General features: G+C 38.2%; 1 protein-coding gene across 16 annotated transcripts in view; it reads left to right on the top strand.

Moving 5' to 3' along the window:
• The window catches only part of ATP2B2 (ATPase plasma membrane Ca2+ transporting 2), a 434,838-nt gene that overhangs the window by 372,389 nt on the left and 42,192 nt on the right, over positions 1-20,257 (top strand). For all 16 annotated transcript variants that reach the window (XR_013927793.1, XR_013927794.1, XM_080385382.1 and 13 more), the window contains 6 exons: positions 3,375-3,616; positions 4,180-4,414; positions 10,146-10,325; positions 11,375-11,462; positions 18,745-18,851; positions 19,608-19,799. Coding sequence is in view for 14 of the 16 variants with exons in the window: in XM_080385382.1 (XP_080241508.1) it covers positions 3,375-3,616; positions 4,180-4,414; positions 10,146-10,325; positions 11,375-11,462; positions 18,745-18,851; positions 19,608-19,799 (1,044 nt within the window). In the remaining 2 variants the exon portion in view is untranslated. The remainder of the gene's footprint in view (positions 1-3,374; positions 3,617-4,179; positions 4,415-10,145; positions 10,326-11,374; positions 11,463-18,744; positions 18,852-19,607; positions 19,800-20,257) is intronic.

The raw sequence follows: 20,257 nt of genomic DNA on the forward strand, positions 1-20,257 counted from the left end.
ACCTCTAAGTTATGTGCACAGTTTTATCTTTCACCCTTCTTAACTGATTTTATTAGTCACCTATTTTCCAGTGAAATCATTCTGAAAATTCCTTTTCTAATGCAAATTCAGTATGAGGTCAATGCTAGCTTTCGGGTTAGTATCTTTAAGCCTTAATAATACAGCTGTACTTTGACCTAGAAACCTATTTTGATTTGATAGTTGTAACAACTATTTTTTTAACATCTGTCTGCAGTTTGTTTTACACGCAAGTATTTGCTTGCAATTAAAATATTAATATTATATAAGCAATATAAAGACTTGGCAGACACTTTTGAAAACTCATTGCAAGGATCAGTGGAAAGGTGTTATTGGAGGAAGAGACTGAGGCAGCCTCTTCCTCGTAGGAGACTGTGCAGTGTGTGACCTTGTGACCAGAGCAAGAGCTATCACTGAGCTCCTGAGAAACAGGGCGCTCAAACAGACCCAAGTTCCTATTTGCAAATCACGGTTCAACAGCTTCCCCTCATATGTCGTCACAGGGTTCTCATTCTCTGAGGAGTCAATGATGTTGTTCCTAGGTAATTATTCAAAAGTAACCCCTTTGGGCTGTCCTTTGAATTGTTTTCCAGGTGCCATAAACTGCAGATTTCAGCAAGAAATAAATTTAGCTACAGCACAGTAGGACTTTTTAAAAGCCAGCAGCTTCTGCAAAGGATTGTCAAGAACAATCTGCAAGGAGACTGGTCTTGGCATATAGATTTTGAGCTGAAGCAGTGCAGGAGAGGAAGTGCTACTTGCCAGCTCTCACCACCATATGCTTTATCATAATGTAATGTACAAAGAATATGGAGACAACAGCTGCTCTAGAGGGAGGTGGCCACTTGTTAGATTTTGAAACCTTTCTGAAATGTCTGTTCAGTTTCTTTTCACGGGTATTTTTTCCCCTTGCTTACGTATTTGCATTCAAAAGATGTTCGCTGAAAGAAATCTATTTTTAGGCCACAGTAAGAAGAGGAGAGTGTGATCTACATTTTGTTGAAATAAAAATAATTTGAGAAGGATGCTAATATTTAGTTATATATATATTGTGAAATGTGGGTAGATTTTTTTTTTCCCCCACAATATCCAGTCACATCAGGGCATGGTGAAATAATATGTAGAAATTAACTATTGTCTAGGATTGTATGTCTTTGATGGAAAGAAATGTATGGCTTTCATTGGTTTCCAGCATGCTTGCTGGTGGCTTGATGACATTCACGTTTAAGTCAATGTCAAGATTCACTAACTTGAATGGCAGAGAGAACCAAAGCATAAATGAGGATTTAGATCTAAAATGGAAAAAGTTTGATATGCTGTGCACAGAGAAATGGGTCTTCTCTAGCATCGCTACCAGGCAGTGAAGCCGATTGCTCTGCTGCTTTGAGAAACCTGAAGTTCTTAGCAAGTTTCAGGAACTTGCCTGCAATGTCATGAAAATTAACCTTAGTTATTTAAACAAAACTGTATTTTAAAGGGTATTTTTTTGACTCCTAACTGAGATTTTCATATCCAGTGAATGTAACAATCCTTCCAGGTACATATGACTACAAGCACTTGTGTTCTAAATTAGGGATTCTTAAGTGAATCTGAGAATCCAGAGGGAAGTTACATGACAGTATAATGGGTTTATAGCAGGGCAAATTGTTATAACATATAATAAAATTAATATATCATATTAACATTTTTGCTGAGTGTCAGTGTTTTACATTGACCCTGGAGTAACGGGAATGTGACCCATGTAACTCAGTAAAAATGATGGTTCATATAGAAGAAAGATGTTACAATTCTTTTCGGGAGGATAAATCTCTTGAGACAGAGGTTTTTATACTATTATGTATAGCTGACCATAGATGCATCTCTCTGAAAAAGAAATGACACCAATCTGTCTGTCACCAGGTATATATTTTCCTGGTGATAGGAAAATGATTCCTGTGGAAAAAAATCCATGTTTATTTGCTTACTTCAGTTCTAGACCAGTCTGCTGTTCTCTATCTGATCTTCATTTTTTAAACCAGCTGCAATTGGTGGTTATCTGGAATACTTACTTGCTTACCAATGCTTACTTAGAGGTCCCCTTGTCCCTTTTTTGGCCATACTTGTTGCAAAAATTCTAATCTAGGTAGGATTACTGATTTGCAACTTTAATCACTCCCCACATTACCCCTCATGCCCCTGAGGGGTAAGGTAGGGAATTCCATCTATTTAGGAATCCCATTTCCAGAGTAAACTGGATTTTGAAGTCTCTAGTGAGATTGAACATGGATTCTCAGTGAAGTCCTGCAGTCCTAATTCTGTAAAATGTGAGGCAACATTTTAAGTCACCTTGAAAATTATGACTTACCATCTTATATTGAGACAAATGAAAATCTCTTTTCAATGCAAACTGAAGTTGTAGAAGGACAACTTCTGTTGGTTCATGTCAGAGAAGTTCAACCCTAGCTCAAGCAATGCTTGGCTAATTCTACTGAGTACAAGAAAGTTATTTTAAGTCACCAACAGTCTATAGTTCACACACTGGTCACTTTAAGACAATCTGGAGTCTTGACAACACAGGAACTTTTTGTTTGGTGTGCACTACACCTCCAGGAAATTTTGTAAATGAAATCTATGCATGTTTGTTCATATACTGAATGGGAAGGTAAAGCCTTCCTTGGCCCTAGGACAGAGGATTGCCAGGAGTTGCAAAATGTTTAGCCTACTCCATTTTTTCTAACCCATGAAGCATTTATTGTCTGAAGCAGCAGACTAAAGTATTGTAATTCTGGAAACAAGTACTTTTAGACGTAGAACTATTCTTTTACAGATTGTTGGAAATACCTTTTTCACTGAGATTTACTCTTATGATTAGATGCAGACTTATATTTACATTAAAAATACCTGGTAGAAAAAAAAAAAAAAAAGGACAGTTCTTTCTTTAACTGGCCATTATAACCATGAAAGTCAGCAAAATAATGTAGTTCTAAGCAAGTGAGAAAAGGAAATCCTCTGTTTGTGACAAACATGGATTAATTATTTTTGAGCCTAAAGAAAGTTGCTTCTTTTTAGTGATGTTGTTGCCTAACCATCACAAGCTATTCAGCTGTCAATGGCTAATCTAAAAGAAAAGAAATGCAAGAGACTGAATATAGCTATTCATCTAGAGAAATTTTCCTTGTTGTGGGAATAGCTGCTTCAGGTCTGTTCTGGCTCTATGGATTTTTTGCTAGCTTTGAAAAATGGGAAGATGCATGAATGCACCGTTAAGAGTTTCAGACCTTGAACTGTAGAATGTAACTTTGTTATTAATTAATCCGAAGGTATTGTCTACTGCTTATCATTACAGAAATTCATATCTAATTCATTCTTCTCTTTAGCCACCAGAAAAAGAGGGTGGCCTGCCTCGCCAGGTGGGCAATAAGACGGAGTGTGGTCTCTTGGGGTTTGTCCTGGATTTGAAGCAGGATTATGAGCCTGTTCGGAACCTCATCCCCGAGGAGAAACTCTATAAAGTTTACACGTTCAACTCAGTGAGAAAGTCGATGAGTACCGTTATCAAAATGCCAGACGGTAGTTTCCGAATGTACAGCAAAGGAGCTTCTGAAATTGTTCTGAAGAAGTAAGTTCAGTAGATTAGTTGCTGTGTTTTTCCAAAATGCAAAACATTTTAACACTAGTAAGACATACCATGGGAATTTTTATCTTTGGAATTTGCTACTTACAGTAGAAATATGATGCACTTTAGTAGTATAAGCCATTATTCTTTTATAATTATTTTTTTTAAGTGCTCACTCTTCAAAACTGTCTTGTTTTTCTTAACATTCGCTAGCCAAAGAATGGGGTTGGCATTCGATAATTTATGGATGGATTCTTTACATTCAACCCCTTTGGAAAATAAGGATTTTTCAATTTCATTATAAGTTGTAACCTTGTTAATTACATGGGTATTGAGGGAATAATGGATGAAGGGCTCTTGGTGTCTCTGTGATGTTACAAACAAATTCTCTCTGATATTTTTCAGTTTTTTCAGTAGTGAATCTTCTTGCTTAATTTAGAAATTTAAAATTTGCCATCAAAACAAGAGAGAGTTGAATGAAATGAGCTGATACAAGGAAATACTTTTCAGCAGTCAGGCAAATACAAAATCAACTTTTTTTTTTTTCTTTTCTTAAATAAAAAAAGATGTTCCAGGATCCTTAATGCCGCTGGTGAACCTCGTGTCTTCAGACCTCGTGACCGAGATGAAATGGTGAAGAAAGTGATTGAACCTATGGCCTGTGATGGACTGAGAACTATCTGTGTTGCTTTCCGAGACTTTAACAGCAGCCCGGAGCCTGACTGGGACAATGAAAATGACATATTATCTGACCTGACTTGCATTTGTGTTGTTGGCATTGAAGACCCAGTGAGGCCAGAGGTATGCCGAATTCTTATGTCATAAAGCATTTCGCAGAGAACTGAACATAAATCGAACTACAGATTTCTTGAAGATTATGTTTTTGGGGTTTTTTATTAGCTTTGTCAAAGAAGATGGAAGTGAGCTTTAGAAATAGAGTTTACTTGATAAAAAGTCAAATAATTAACCAGATAAAAATTAACTATCAATCAACCAATATTTAAATAAAGCAAAATAGGGCTTTTTGAACTGCAGGATTGAGGTGAGTTAACCTGTCAAGGAGTATTATGCAGGAAGACTGATGAGCAGAAGTTTTATTATGCTCCCAGATATTAATTTTTTTTCCTTTAAGTAGCGCAGTGATGTGCAACTCCTGAAGTAGAGAAAAGCCGTGCAGTGATTGTAATTGATGTGATTATAACTGTGGCATGCTCACTTTCCACAGAAATTGCATGCAGTCTTGGAGCTTTGTCTTTTAAGGTAACAGTTGCCACTTTACTAATTATCTTATGGTTGTAACTGGTGGCTACTCAGGAGAACTGTTTTTAATGTTGCATTTGGACAAGGAAAAGCTTTGCCATGGAAAGGCTGAAGATTTCATGGCTACTATACTTACATGGCTTGTAAAAATGTGACTAAAATTTCAACTGGACTAAATTGAGAGGATCAGTATTGGGTGTGCACATTGGAAGCACATGGCTTCTACTACACTTGTAAATTACATTACTACAGTAGAACAAAGGGTAGATTAAGAGGTAGAAAGTTTGTTTGTGGCCTAGGTATACAGTATTGATAATTAATTTTGGCAGTGGAGAATTAATTCCGTTTTACAGTTTAGAAAGAGTGACGGAAGGTAAGTCCCAAAGTGGCAAGTGCTGAGTGTAAAACGCAGACGTTCACCGTGTCTGTCTGTGGTGCTTTTCTTTCTGACTCAGTGTGTGTGGCCACGGTGGGTGTGTAGGCACCGCTGCAGCCGTGAGGTGCGATGTGAGAGCACCTGCCCCGGCACCTCCTGCAAACAAGGGGAGCCGTTAACGCTGTTTCACTCCAAGAAATCCACCCTTCATTTCTGCTGTCATTGCAGTAGATGGTTAGTGAGCGTGGCTTGCTTCGGAGTAAGGTCATTGAAAGATAATTTACATTTCCTTTATACAAAAAAGAGTGGGTTCTGATGCTGCAGAAGAGCTTGGTAGCAATCTTTGTCTTTTTTATTCTGTCTTGTTTTACAGTTGTGCTGGATCGTTTTTTAATCACGCCTACATCTTTTGTGTTTGATTCACTGAGAATTGGTGGCAATGTAGACATGTTAGGAAATTCATTTTTTTTTTACTAAACCATCAAAAGTATAAATTTTATTTCCCCAAGTCCTTTATATAAAGTAGGCTCTTACATACTTCTGACTGCTGTAACTTTGGAAATAGCATTTAATTACATATACATTAGATTAATATAATTACAACTACAGGTACCAACTGTGTAACTATGCTTTGCATGATAATGGACATTCTTGGGCTTTTTTCAGTATCAAGAAGGTTATAATATAAGCTAAATCTTGCTTAGGTGAAAACTGTATGATAAACTCCTTATCTCCGCAGTCTTCAGATAAACAGCATTCACTTTATCTGTCATCAGATAGTGTCTTGCTGCTAATCCATCTGTCCCCACACCTGACATTGCAAGTCTTTAAAAATGTTTTAAAACATTCTTAAAATGTTACATCTGCAATAATCCCTTAATGCTCAAGCTCACATATATATAAACTCAGAAAGTTTTTAACCGTCAGTGAACATTGGAACTATGAATCTGTCCTCTTTCCCTCCAAAAGCGATTAATGACACATGTTTTTAGAAAATAACTTTGTCAGGTTGCGTGTGGTACGACAGGCCGAGGGAATGGGTAGCAGCGGTATTTGCAGTTATTATTGAAAATAGCTGGAAACTATCCTTTCATGTGGTTATTGTGAGTGTGTTTTATAAGAGAACTGCTCTCATCTCGTAAGGAATGATTTCTTAGGAGCTTGAGGTAAAAATGAATAATGTTGCTAAAAATAAAGAGGTCAGGTCTGACTTCTATGTAAAGAATCAAAGAAGATCAAGGCAGGAACACATGTTATTTCTAGATAATTATTTGAATAATGTATTGAGTTTCTTGTAGTTTAACACCAGAATATACAGTAACACTTCTCTACTTCATTGTAAGACACACAAAAAAATGTTTATAATTTCAGAATTTTACCAAATGTTGGACAAATTTTTTTTGGAGGACTTTGTTTTTTGAATTATTTTTTTCCTCCTTGCCCCTTTTGACTGTTTTAAATCGGTAATAACTTAATAAGAACATTTAAAACAATGTTTGAATTATTACTACTCTGCACATTGGTAAAAAGCAGCAGTACTTTAGGAGAAAGAAATGAATCAAAAAAAACCCCAACCCATGAATTTCAGAGAAACTGCCTAGGTGTGGTATATCTGAGTCAGTGGGGATAGCGTAATATACGTATATTACAGTGGTGAAATCACCATTGTAGATGCAAATAGTAAGATGTTGAGCTCTTACAAGGGCCCTTACTATTTTGCCAGAGTTAAGGCCACTTATTAAATGGAGTGACCACTGAATTTTCAACTGCTTTTGTAAGGAAAAAATAGCACAAAAGACTAGAAATATTACTGCTACTGTCTTTTTGTTAATATTCTCAGTATTCCTGGATATCAGAATTTATTCTGACAGAATTGAGAGATTAATAATTCCAGTGAAACAATCCAATGTCACCATCCTGGAAGCCTTTAGTTTCCCTTAAATTACGTTCTTGTTTTTCCTGGGAAAGGCTGTTTCTTCCTTTTCCCTGAGATGACTGTGGGAGTTAACACATGTGAAATGGTGGCTTCCTTGTTTCCACAGAGCTCCTGTGGCACTTTGCTCATGTGCATCCTGGGAGTGTTTAAAAATGTGGATACCTGCAGTGTCAGTGGTGTCATGCTAGCATGGTTTCAGATATGAGTGCTACATCTGTTCTGATGATACTGCTGGGAGCTTTATTGCACTTACATTTCCTTCCATACCTTAAAAGAAACTATATGGATGAATTATTCAATGGTGATGTCCAGCAACTGACCAGCTTTATCCGGAGTGGAACCATGACTTCTGCATAATTCCTCGGTTAATTCAGACACGAGCCTATTCTTCATCAGCAATTGTTTTTAGCAAGCACTGAAATACCTGCTTGGTATTTATTTTTGTATGTGTGTGGAGGGGGTTTGTTGGTGTGTCCCCCTATCCGCCCCCCCCCCCCCCCCCCTTTGATAAATATACAAGAGAACAAATAGAATGAGGTCTTGTTCCTGTATAGATGCTCTGTTGATTTTTGACAGTCTTTTTGGATTAACTTTAATGAGTCTGTACTGGCTTATACTGATTTGCCAATGTACGCCTACAATCTGTTATTTCTGGGAGATGAGCATAAATCACTTCCAAATGTTCACCTATTTATTCGTCACCTGATTCTGATGGATATTCCTGCATTGGACAGTGTAATCATGCATGCATTAGAAGGTTTTCTTTGCAGAGAGAAAATAAACTGTGTACCTAAGCTCTGCAAAACTGATGGAAAATATCTGCTTCCACTGCCCACTCAGTCTGCCAACACTCTTTCTTCATTACAGCAATAAAAAAATATGAACAATATTTTAACTGTAATTACTGTACACAGTATTAAATAAGATACCACCCACCAGCTGTCCAAAAAATGAGGGAAGAGGAAAATATAATTACTTCTCAAGTTATATGTGAGTTTGAGATGCATTTGAAACTAGGTTGTCCTCCCATGACCTTGTTTAATAGGACTGGCACTTGACGTGACTAGAGCTTTTTTTCTGTTTGCACTGTAATTTATTTTTCTCCTTCATGGTTCATACCCTGTGCAGGTTTTGCAGATAGTCATCTAAATCTGTCCTGCCCCTATGCATGAGGGTCACCACAGCTGAAGTGGATACTAAGAGCATTCCAAATTGGCAAATGGGATATGGTCAGGGTTATTAATGTGGAAAGGGGGTAAATCAGGAGTCATTTGCTTAAGTAAAAGATTTAATCTGATTGTATGTCCCCCCTAGCAGTCTACTTTGTAATGTTAAAAGGCTTCAGGTCCAAATGTTTCTAGCATACAACTTTTGGGAAGAATATTCTCAGTAGAGATGAGGAGGTGGAAAGAGAAACCTCTGTCCCTTAGTTTTTCTCTTGGTTCTGTAATCTGTATTGACAGAGAGTCCTTCTGCAAAGAGCACCTTCTGTGGATGCAGTCTGACGGTGGAGTCATCTTTGTAGCCATGGGAAAAGTACTGGTCTGGTCTTCAGGGGTTAGTTTAGTGAGGTGTTCTGGAAAACAGAAGCTTCACAATTGCCTTTAATAAAGATGCAGTAACGCAGTGTGAAACTGTATTCATTGATTAGAATAATTATTATCTACAGTAGGGTTTAGGGGTGCATAATTTCAGCCTGACGTACGGTCCAAGACATACAGCCTTTCTGGCCCCATCACATCGTTAGAAGCCCAGGGTTTGACCCCTGGATCAGAGCAGCGGTTGTCATGTAACAGGCAATGTCCTGCCATCAGCGGTGTTGCATACTTGTGACTGTAGAGGAAATTAAAATATCTAGAAGTGCACAAAATTAACATTGTAGTGCTGTAGGTGGTAGCTCCTTTTCTTAGTATTTTCTGTACTACTGGATGAGATTAATCCAGTCTAATGGGCGTTGAGTTCTACAGTACACTAACATCTATGGTAGAGGTGACGATCAGCAAGCTGCACTGAACTGGCAGAAGAATATAGTGTGGCTTTCCTGTTGTATAAAGTAATATCCATTTTGATACCCTTTCTTAAATTAATAAATTATAATTAATTATTATATAGTTTGAGGGAATATAATTTTTCCCTCGTCTGAAACAGCTATAGGTATTTAGCCTTTCTATACGCACTGGCTTCGTATACCCAAGTAGCTGTATTAAGAGAGCTTTATTTAATTTTTAGGAATTGATTCCCTAGCTTTTGCACATTTTAATTACAAAAAATATTATTTTTTTTAATAAGCTGCAAATGATGGCACATTAGTATATAGCTTCTACATTAATCTCACAGACCCTGTTACATGCTGAATTCTCTTTCCCAGGTGTGTATACTGTACAGTAGGAAAAGTTAGTCTCCTGCAGAAGGGAGTATAACTAACCTCATGCTTCATTTTTACATTTTTGAAATATGTAAATTACACATGGAATTTTGAACTTGTATACATAGGAATTCTACCTGTTGATATGCATGAATTGGTGTAGCAGTGCTAAACTACATTAACTTTTTAGATAATCTTACTGAAAGGAAAGTTTGTATCAGAAATTAGGTAATTTTCTGTACAAAATACATGTGTTCATATTTACGTGTAGGTTGAGTATGTTAGGTTCAGCATGCTGTGCCTTGATGCTAAAGATCAAAAAAGCTGCAGAGCACTCCTTTTTATTAAAGTCAGGTGAAGCTTTAGGCAACTGATCGAAAAAACAATTTGTGTGCTTCTTGTTACAAGCTTTGTCTTGCCTGTGGTATAACCTCAATTCTGTAATAGTCAGGTGGCTATAATATGCCGTAACATGTATGATTTCTCTTTTTGCTACATGAATTTCTTAGCCTCAAAATATTCTGATTGGAAACACCCGACTTTAGATTTTATCTCTTATCAAGGAATTTTCTTTCCTGTTATATTGCTTTTGTAGGTCCCAGAAGCCATAAGAAAGTGCCAGCGAGCTGGAATTACAGTCCGCATGGTCACTGGAGACAACATCAACACAGCACGTGCCATCGCCATAAAATGTGGAATCATTCATCCAGGAGAAGACTTTCTCTGCCTTGAAGGGAAAGAGTTCAACAGAAGGATCCGAAATGAGAAGGGAGAGGTAATTAACATATTAAATCCATTCCTATTATAAATGTGTATTAAAAAATAGCGAGAACACGGAAATGTTGGTTCTCCTGCATAGATGTGTACCTCATATCCATACTCTGAGAGACTGCTACTTCTTCCTACCACTAGCCTTTTGCAATTGAAAGTACCAGTGAAAATGCAGACTTTTCATCACACAGAGCTACTCCCAGTTTAGTGCTAGCCCCATTCAGCAGTTTGTAGAACCTGGTCTACACGAAATCAAAACTAAGTGCATGAAAGGAAGTTTGTTAGCAAAGAGGAGAAGGAACTCAACAGCACTTTGCAGGTCTGTCTCATAAAAATGCAATCTGTACGAAGAAGCAGCTCCTCTCATGTCTTTATTTTATACCACTTTATCTAACATACTGCTATATCCGCTCAGTAATGATTTGTGTAATCATCTATTCTTCAGGAGATTTTTAACTCCTCATAAAAGATGGAGCTAACACACAAGTTATTGAAATCACCTTTAAAAAAGTAAACTACACTGTCTCTTCGAGCCCATCGTTAACAGACATACACAGTTGTTTACTCTTTGCATTGATTGATGGGATCCTGGGAATGTTAGTATATGCCACAGATTTGTCCTTGTTGCTATTGGTCTGCAGGGGAAATTCTACTATTATTGGTGCCACAGTGAAGCAAAGAACTTGGATTCAAATGTAGAATAGAACAACACACTTTTACTTGTAAACATGTTTGATCAACTTTGATGAACTCCACTATCCTGTATCTAGAGTCATGACTCTGAGTGGAATTATCCATAAGGATGATCAGATACTGTGGCAAAATTTTCCGTACATTAGCCAACAGCTGAGCTTTCGTAGGAGAAAACTGCCTACTTTTGACCTTGACTTCATTTGCAGCATTGTTGTAGTTTTTCTGTGCTTTTGGAGAAGACTTGCAGATCTGAGCAGTGAAGACTATCACCTGACACATGGACACCAATATATTTTGCTAATCACAGGCTAACAGTTTTACTGTTTTGGATTTATTTTTTTTTGTGTTCCCCCGCTCCAGATTGAGCAAGAGCGGATTGACAAAATCTGGCCAAAGCTTCGGGTGCTTGCTCGTTCATCTCCCACGGACAAACACACTTTGGTAAAAGGTGCGTGGGGACTACTTTTGTGTGTGTGTAATTAATGCCGAAGTTACTGAAGTATGCTCGGCACATCATCTGCGTTGTAAAAATCGTACTGTTACGAATATATCTGAGTTGCTAATTGAGCATCTATGCAGAATGCAAGGCGGTTTTGCAAGTGACCGAGTCTCTTGTGTTTGTCTTCTACCTGATGTCTTCTACCTGAGCCATCACATGGAAAATAATAGGAAACTGGTTGGCAGTAATAACAGAAATATCAATAAGATGTCTGGCAAGTAGATGTAGGCAATCTCACATTTGCCTTTTGACTTTTAATTCAACTGGAATCAGGCCCTAGTTTGGAAGAGAAAATACGTGTTTGCTGGTCAGAAAGAAATCATTGTTGAGAAATAGGTTGTTCTTCATATATACAAGAGGGTGGCTAGATTTCATAGTCTTTGCCTATACCTCTTTATGAAGAAAACGAGGATAATCTAATTTAGAGTAAATCAAGTCATTCAAGTGCATCTGTTCTCCCACAGTTATTTTAAAATAGTATTATTCCAAGATAAAAAATCTTTGATGTTACAATAGCAGTTATTCCATGTAACTAGGAGCTGCCCTCTTTAGCATTACATGAACAGAGATACGTATTTCAAACCAATTCTGTTTTCCTGTAGGCTCACTAATTGTATGATTTGCATTGGCTTCCTTTAGATTTCTGGCTGTATTTTTAGCGTATGTTTTTGTCCTATAAAAACCGCACCAGACAAATTACATTCTTGTACCACATTGTCTGCAGATGGAATGCTCCTACGAAAGAGGGATTTAGTCGCAGTTTTCTTCATAAAGCCTTTTTCTTATCTGTAGCTCATGCTTCTTGTTGCCTTGAAATGTCCTGTTGACTCTGAAGCTCACTCTTAAAAGACAGCTGATGAGATCAGAAACTTTCTGATCAGGAATACCATCATTGCTGACAGTGATGAGAAGGGGGCCAGCACAGGCAGAAGCCCTGGTAGCGGGTGACTGTGTGTGCTGGCTGCCCGATGGGGAGAGAACTGGGTTATTGTGGTAAGGCTCTAGACAGACTCTAGAGACCCTTCTTAGCAGTTCTTGGAGGTGCTAAAGTCTGGGAGGGGATCCAGCTGATCAGTTACATTTCTTCAGCTGGTTGTCTGCTTAAATAATAATCCACATGTAGGCAGGAAATCCTTTATGTATGGCAAGGTTTTATCGATACGACTTCATAAATGTCTGATTACAAAGGCTTTTGAACATTGCGTAATTTAAATAAATGCCTAAATGACTTTAGAGCAGAAGTTCCATTATGAATTTGAAGATTGGATCAGTTGGATCCTATGGGATTGGGACGAGGTTATGTGATGAGCTGTGGAAGTGTGGACCATGCAGGAGAACTCAGATGTCTTGTAAGGCAGCTGGAGTCATACTGCTGTCACTCACCCACTCCAGCCGCTCTATAGTCCCGTGAGCTCTGAACCGGGGTGCACACACCTCAGGGACAGTTCACTGGGATGCAGGCAGAAGATATTTTTTACCATTATTAAAAAGAAGAATATTCTTTAAATACTGTTTATTTCAGCTCTATTTCATCCCTTTATTTATATATTTATATAAAATATACAAGATATATAAATATATACTATATATATATATAAAATGTATATAATATATTAGTACAGTAGTACATATGTATAATTTATAAATAGTGTACGTATTTTGGGGGTGTTGCTCAAAAAGATTTTACCAGTAGGCGTTCATGATTGAGAAGGTTTGGAGACTACTGGTTTTGACAACATTATTAGCTCTGTAGCTCAGTATTAAAATTAGCTGAAGTCTCCTCACTTCCCTGGTATATATAAAATACTGTCTTATAGCTCTGAGAGGATGACTTGCACAGCCTAATAGTTTACTTGTTTCAGAAACACACAACAATTTGTGTTTCATTAAGCAGATTAAGTAAGTCCCTTGGGAGTACTCGTTTGAATCATTCAGGATTTTCCGTTAAGAGGAAAATGAAACCTTTGCCAGGGAAAATGAAATCAGTAAAGAGCTGAAGAAAAATAAGCAACAAATTATTGTTTTATAGCACAGGCACTTTGACAATTCAAAAGATATTTACTACTACTGAATGCTGTATGCAACTAATACAATTAATTTTTTATCGATGTGACTGGGTCAAATGATAGAGCAATTAAGTATCTAACAAAGTTCAAGAACAAGTCTGTGGAAAATTATGATGGAATTTTTTGGCTGATAATGCTCCACGGGCCATTAAAAATTACAAGAAACTATTTAAGTGTTCACTAGTTTTGGGCCTCTTGTTAAAATGTTATGTATTTCTCAGACACTTGAGGGATAAAGAGGATTTTCTCTTCTTTGATGTGTTCTATCTGCTCTAGGGTAAAAACACACATCACAAAATAAACTTTTTTTATGTTTAATTTTTAATGACATACAGCTGCTGGAGGGAATATTTTTTTCTCCTTAACATAGCACAATCCCACCCAGCAAAAGAATCATCTTTATTTTGCATTTTTGTTTTTACTACTGCTAAGGGACTAGAGAAAGGCATGGTTCAGCATTTCAGGCTGGGCAGACAGTTTCTGTCAAATATTTATGGCTTTGAAGTAGAGGTAAATTGAAAAAAAAATGTCAAAATGGTTTATCATCATGAAGTGCTTCAGTGAAAAATGTTAGATATCTCAATCCAACTGAAATACCATTTTTAAATGGATTTTCTGACATCCATTGGTATTATTCAAGATTTTTTTACCCTATTTCTAAATATAACAAGTAAAAATGCATATCATATTGTTTTTTAAAATGTTATTGGAAGCAAATGTTTAGTACTGATGGGGAACATCATCTTATCAGAAGGCATAAAGAAGACCAAATAAATATGCAGTTTATCAGTTAAAGAAGCTGTGCTTTCCAATATGTTTAAATTAGGCTGAAATTGTTTTTCTGTGATATTAAAATCTTTTCTCATGTCAGGGTGATTTATTGACAAGCAGGAAAGGAACTTTAAAGAAGAAAATATTTTTAATAATTACCCTCGATTACTAAAATATTTCAAATATTATTGCATGGGATAGTATTACATTCATGACCTCATTAATGTGGCCATGCTATGATTTAATTGCTAAAATATTGCAAATATTATTGCATGGGATGGTATTGTATTCATGACCTCATTAACACAGACATGCTATGAGACTAGATAGAATAATAAAAATATAGAAAAGTGCATTAATTAAAATTCTGAGATTACATGTCAGCATGTTGCAAATTGCAAGTGGTTTTGATTTTCATTTGAGAGAAAATTTTAATGTATTATTTCTTCAAATACATCTGAAGAAATATTCATAATGATAACCTGTGCCACAGTGTAAGGAGTCAGCTTCAGCCAAGCCTCCACTGGAGCGCGGAGCAGGAGAGCAGTAGGGAGGCAGCAGGAGGCATCCCGCGTGTGAGTGCGCGGCCGCCTGCGCTGTGAGCACTCACTCAGCACTCACCTGAGGGCAGGGCTCTGTAGCCTGCGTTCGGTGGAACCTGGTGGGAGGCACTGGTGCCTTCAGGGCTCCCCTTCAGCCTGGCAGTCTTGGAATATAACACAGTGGTGGCACGTGCTCAGCGCGGGGATCGGTGGGCTTTAGCCGTGCTCTGCCCTTGTGGCCTCAGGACCTTGTGGAGCGCCCTTCCCCTGACAGTCACCTCTGCTGTCCCCAGCGCTACCTGTAACACTTTCACATGAGCCTTTACAGCTCTGTTCCTGCAGATACGTCAGCGTGTAGCTAAAGTGAATTTACATTTTCTCTTTCAGACAGACTTTCTAAATTCCTGTTAAATTAGCAGGGAGCTTCAGAAAGTTTGGAACTATTAAAAACTAATCTGAAGGGAACATGCCTAGGAAGATACGTTACTGCATCTGTCTGTGTTTAGCTTGTCAAAGAGATATAAATAGGTGTAAGCATAGGGGCTGATCAGCTTCACTGCCTCAGGAACACCAGAACTGGCGTGCATCTCTACAATGATCAACTGTAGCTCAGTTTTTCCTGCCTGTTTTGAGTTTAGCAGTTGAGACAGAAAGAGATCTAGAAACCAGGTGAACCAGGAACTTTTTTTCTCCCAGCACCGATGGTTCCTTCCTGATGTGACTCTAAGGGTGACAACGCAAGGAGGAATTGTTTCGATATTAAAGCGGCGTTTGTTCTGCAATAAAGGGAGAACCTGAGGCTATATGTCATGGTTTTGATCTGAGCCACGGGTACAGATAGCTCCTTGTAGAAGAACTGGAAGACACATTGTTGGTTAATATTCTTTCCTGATTATCCTGAGTGGATTTGATGTAATGCTTGCTTAATGTTAGAAGGGAGGAAGGTGGGAGATACAGGATATATTTCACTTCCAGCTGCGTACGCAGTGCTGGTACCTTTTCCAGCAGGCTTGTGCATGTCGTGCCCCCTGGATAGCTGTACACGGTTGTTTTAAACACCAGCTCTTCCCTCATCAGGCACAAGCCGCTTGCTCTGAAAACTTGCTCCGTAGGCGAGCAGCCTGACTGCTCCCCGCATTCCTGCGGCGCTGCTATGTGGGACACATATGCTGGCGTGTTGGGCTCAAGGTGTGTTCCCGTGGCTGTTGGATAAAATTATTTTTGTCTGAGGAAAGTCACGGTCAAAAAGCGTAAGATGAGGGAACAGACCCATGAAACAGCAAAGGCTGTTCTGAGAGGGAGCTTGGCAGAACTTCAGGAATTCCCCCGCTGTTCTTGCAGACCTGTTAAACACTGTATGTAAGCGTATTCAGCTGGAGTAAAGCAGTTGATTTTGGAGATGTTACCTGGCTGTTAGACATGACTGATTAATACTGAAGCTTCTTTTTAGCTGTTTTGGGTGGGTGGAAAGGCCAGTGAATGTTAAAGAAATGGGCATTCTCTCTGCTGGCCATCTGCCAGGTCATGCCCTCCCATTTTTCACTGAGCACCGAGGCAGTGGCTGTCCGCAGCGTAGGACAGCAGAGGGAGGAGAACCCTTCCCAGGCAGCCCTCTTCTGCTTCGCCTCTGACACTGCAAAATCTATACAGACCTACTACTTGAAAACGCTTGAGGTGACGCTTTATCACAACTATCAACAGAATGATGTAAAAGAAAGAAAAAAAAATGTAAAAGTGAATGTGGTTAGGAAGGAGGTGAGCGCTGGAAAGAAGACAAGCACTCAGAAAGGCGAGGAAGGGGAGGAGGGACAGATTAAAGAGTGCACGCAGAAGTCAGGAAGCATAAGAATAGCTATGATAAATCCTCTGAATCCCAAATAATCATTACTGCTCCATTTTAGAAATTTATCTGATGCACAAATGAAAATTCCGCAAAGATCTTCTCGCTTCCTATGGCTAGCACTGCGTTCTGCCCGCACGGTGTTGTGCCATGCATTGACGGCACGACATTTCTGACGACACCAGCAGCGGTCACTGCGGTGAAGGCCGTGGCTGAGATGCTGATGATAACTGAGTTATTTTATCTATCTTTTTCCGTGACTGCTGATGATGCAGTTCTGTGCTCTGGAGGGTGTTGGGCTTATCGTGGCTGCATAATTTGCTTTTAGTGATAAAAATGACACTAAACCTTGTAAATGAACGCTAAACCTTGCAGATTCTGTAGCTGCTGCCAGCAATTGGCTGGTGCAAGGCGGTTGGTGGTATAGTCATCGACATTAGAGCACTTTATACGTCTGTGTTAGGTCATTTGTTAAAGCCTCTTCAACTTGATTTGGGTTGCGCTGCCATTTGGAATCCAGTTGTGAGAGGATGCTGTCTACCTGTTTGGAGCAGTTAATATCATGATGTGTCAGAGATTTTAATGAATTTTTTCAGATGCTTAAACAATTAATTTAACATCAAAGGATGTGTTAATAACAGGAAGGGAAGACCGGGATAAATGCCTTTAACGGTAGTGGCTGAAGATGTTCCTGTTTTATTTAGAAATACCAAAGGCAAATCACCCCAACAAATTGAAAGCTCTAATTATAAGAGCTTATCAGAGTAATGTGCCATTTATTGGAGTTCATACTGGCAATAGAAAGTGAATAGTTTTTTTTCTGATTTTCATAAGAATGAAAAATACGGGACACTAACTGCTTCCACACTGCATTGCAATCTTCTGGGTGCCTGATAAGCCTGAACCTTGCCAGGAGGCAGCTATTGCTCTGTAATCTGCAATTTCCTATTTCTGGTTAGTTATCTGATATATGAGTTATTTATTTTCCAGACTAGAGTGAAAGCTTTTTGCACTGGGTAGGTTTTGATAATTGTTTCTAGAGGTTATGACTGTGCAAAATGTGTTAGTAAAATAAATGTTGCGATTTTTTGGCCCCAGAGTTATTCATACGGAAAGGTGTTCTTGTGTCTTACACAACGACCCTGTATTCTGGACTCGTACTTAAATGGAGACTGACATGGGAATAAAAACATGAGTGGTGAATGGTCCCCATCCTATTAAAACACGGCTTCTTCTGTAACCTTAGAAAAAGTCTTTATTCTTTTCTGTATTTTGCCCATCTGCATAAGTGGAAAATAATTCCCTGGAGGCCAATTGGTGAAACTTGATTCACTAAGTGAAAAGTGCTTTATTTTCTCAAATGATCTCAAAAATGAAAGTAGAAATTATTTTATTATGTCTATTTTTTACAATGTTTTGCTGCAGAATGTAAAGAATTATTTTATATCTTCTTAATCATTGTTTGGCAGAATTGAACATGGCTGTTAAAATGCTAATCTGGCTCCAGCTAAATAAAATTCATCAATGGCATTTGTTATCCTTAGGTTAAACTGACTGCCAGAAGGCAACCCAGTAAAGCAGATAGTACGCTTTGGTCCCAGTTTAGGAGAGCTTTAAGCATAAACTTAAGACTTTGGCAAATCCTTTCCATTGCTATTTAATCAGAGAGCTGGGCTGAAATGGGTTTACTGTGACACATAATTTTAAACAGTAATTCTCCAAAAGTACATAATGAGCTGATCTCATTCCCTTTGAAGTCTGTGCAAGTTTTGTTGATGTTTTGGTGATGCAGGATCAGAACTTTCCATGTAAATTCTAGTAGTGTGTAGTGGTGTTGACACTGCCTTCATCGTTATTTTCCTTAAAAATCAACTCTGCTAAGCTCTGTAAGACTTGTGTGATATTACGTAGTTTATATTACACAGACCCTGCTGTTTTTTAGAGGGACATTTTATCCTGCTATATTATTTTTGATATATGTATTTGTACACACACATACGCATTTTTTGCAGGTATCATTGACAGCACACAGGTGGAACAGAGGCAGGTTGTAGCTGTGACTGGTGATGGGACGAACGATGGACCAGCACTTAAAAAAGCTGATGTTGGCTTTGCAATGGTATAATCTTGAGCATATTTATTGATGTTTGTGTCATTATAAATTTGCTGTAAGAAGTTTTTCATTCATTAAGTCTTGACAGAGTTGTTTAGTTATTACTTGTCAGTGAAGCATTATATGGGAGAGGGTAAGTTATTTTGCTTCAGAATCCTTTCATTTACTCTGTTAGATTCACTGACATTGCTTGCTGTGATACTTTTTCAGTATTTTTTTGAAGGTAATTATTTGCTATGTGGAGAATCCCGTGCCAATACAGAAAAAATAACTCTGAGTTCTTCACAAAAGTGGAGTACAACAGTACTATGTTTGGTAAAATCCATCACTAATTGTAAAAATGTCTTCCTAACATATTCTGACTCTCAAGACATTATTATAGTAGACTATATATTAAGATACATAATTCTCATTTTTGTTAGCAATTCTCTTCATGTGTATTAATAAAATATCATCAATGACAAAAATAACTCAGAAGATCAGTAGTCATTAAGCTGATAATTTAAAACACTCAGAACTATCATCGCAGGAATTCCACTACTCTCTGTCAATTCCCTTTTCTGCGTCCTTATTCACTTTCAAAACCAGGCCACATTAGCTAACTTCCTAGCAAATGTAAAATACAGGATATACTCAGCAGTCACTGTTACGGTGCTGGGAAGTCCCTGGGTGGCTGTGGGCTTTGAATGAGTATGAAGATTTGTATTCCAAGTGTCTCTGTACTTTCTAATTGGTAATTTTATTCGCAACGAATTTTTGCAGGGTATTGCTGGTACGGATGTTGCAAAGGAAGCCTCAGATATCATCCTAACAGATGACAATTTCAGTAGCATTGTGAAGGCTGTGATGTGGGGCCGTAACGTCTATGACAGTATCTCCAAGTTCCTGCAGTTCCAGCTCACTGTTAACATTGTGGCTGTGATCGTGGCTTTCACTGGAGCATGCATTACCCAGGTAAGGTTAGCTGCAGGTGTCGCTTCAAGTATGGGCCAAATCCTGCCACGCTACATTTTCTGCAAAGTAACGGTGGCTTACATTTGATTCTTACTTCATGCAACAGAAACTATGCTTTCTGAAATTCTTCTAAGCACTATGAGTGTATTTAGGATCAAGCTGCTAAGTGTTAAATAGCTGTTGACATAAGGAGGTGTACTAATCCATCTTCTTCTGGAAGTAAATTGCTTTTAGGAGCTGCTAGTTTTTATGCTGCCTCCATACAACTCCCTGTTTTTTGTTACATGTTTTTGTCCTGACTGAGCCTGTGATGATAGGACAGAAAATGTCAGGGACTGGGAGGAGGAAGAGGTTATGTGACTTTGCCTTTTCCTCTCAGAATATTTCATTATTGAATATATATGTCTTGATGGATTATGGAATGGGATTATTATTTTCAGGAGAGCACTACAGAAGTA

This window comes from Falco punctatus (genome assembly GCF_963210335.1).
Source record: "Falco punctatus genome assembly, chromosome: 4".
Classification (NCBI taxonomy): domain Eukaryota; kingdom Metazoa; phylum Chordata; class Aves; order Falconiformes; family Falconidae; genus Falco; species Falco punctatus.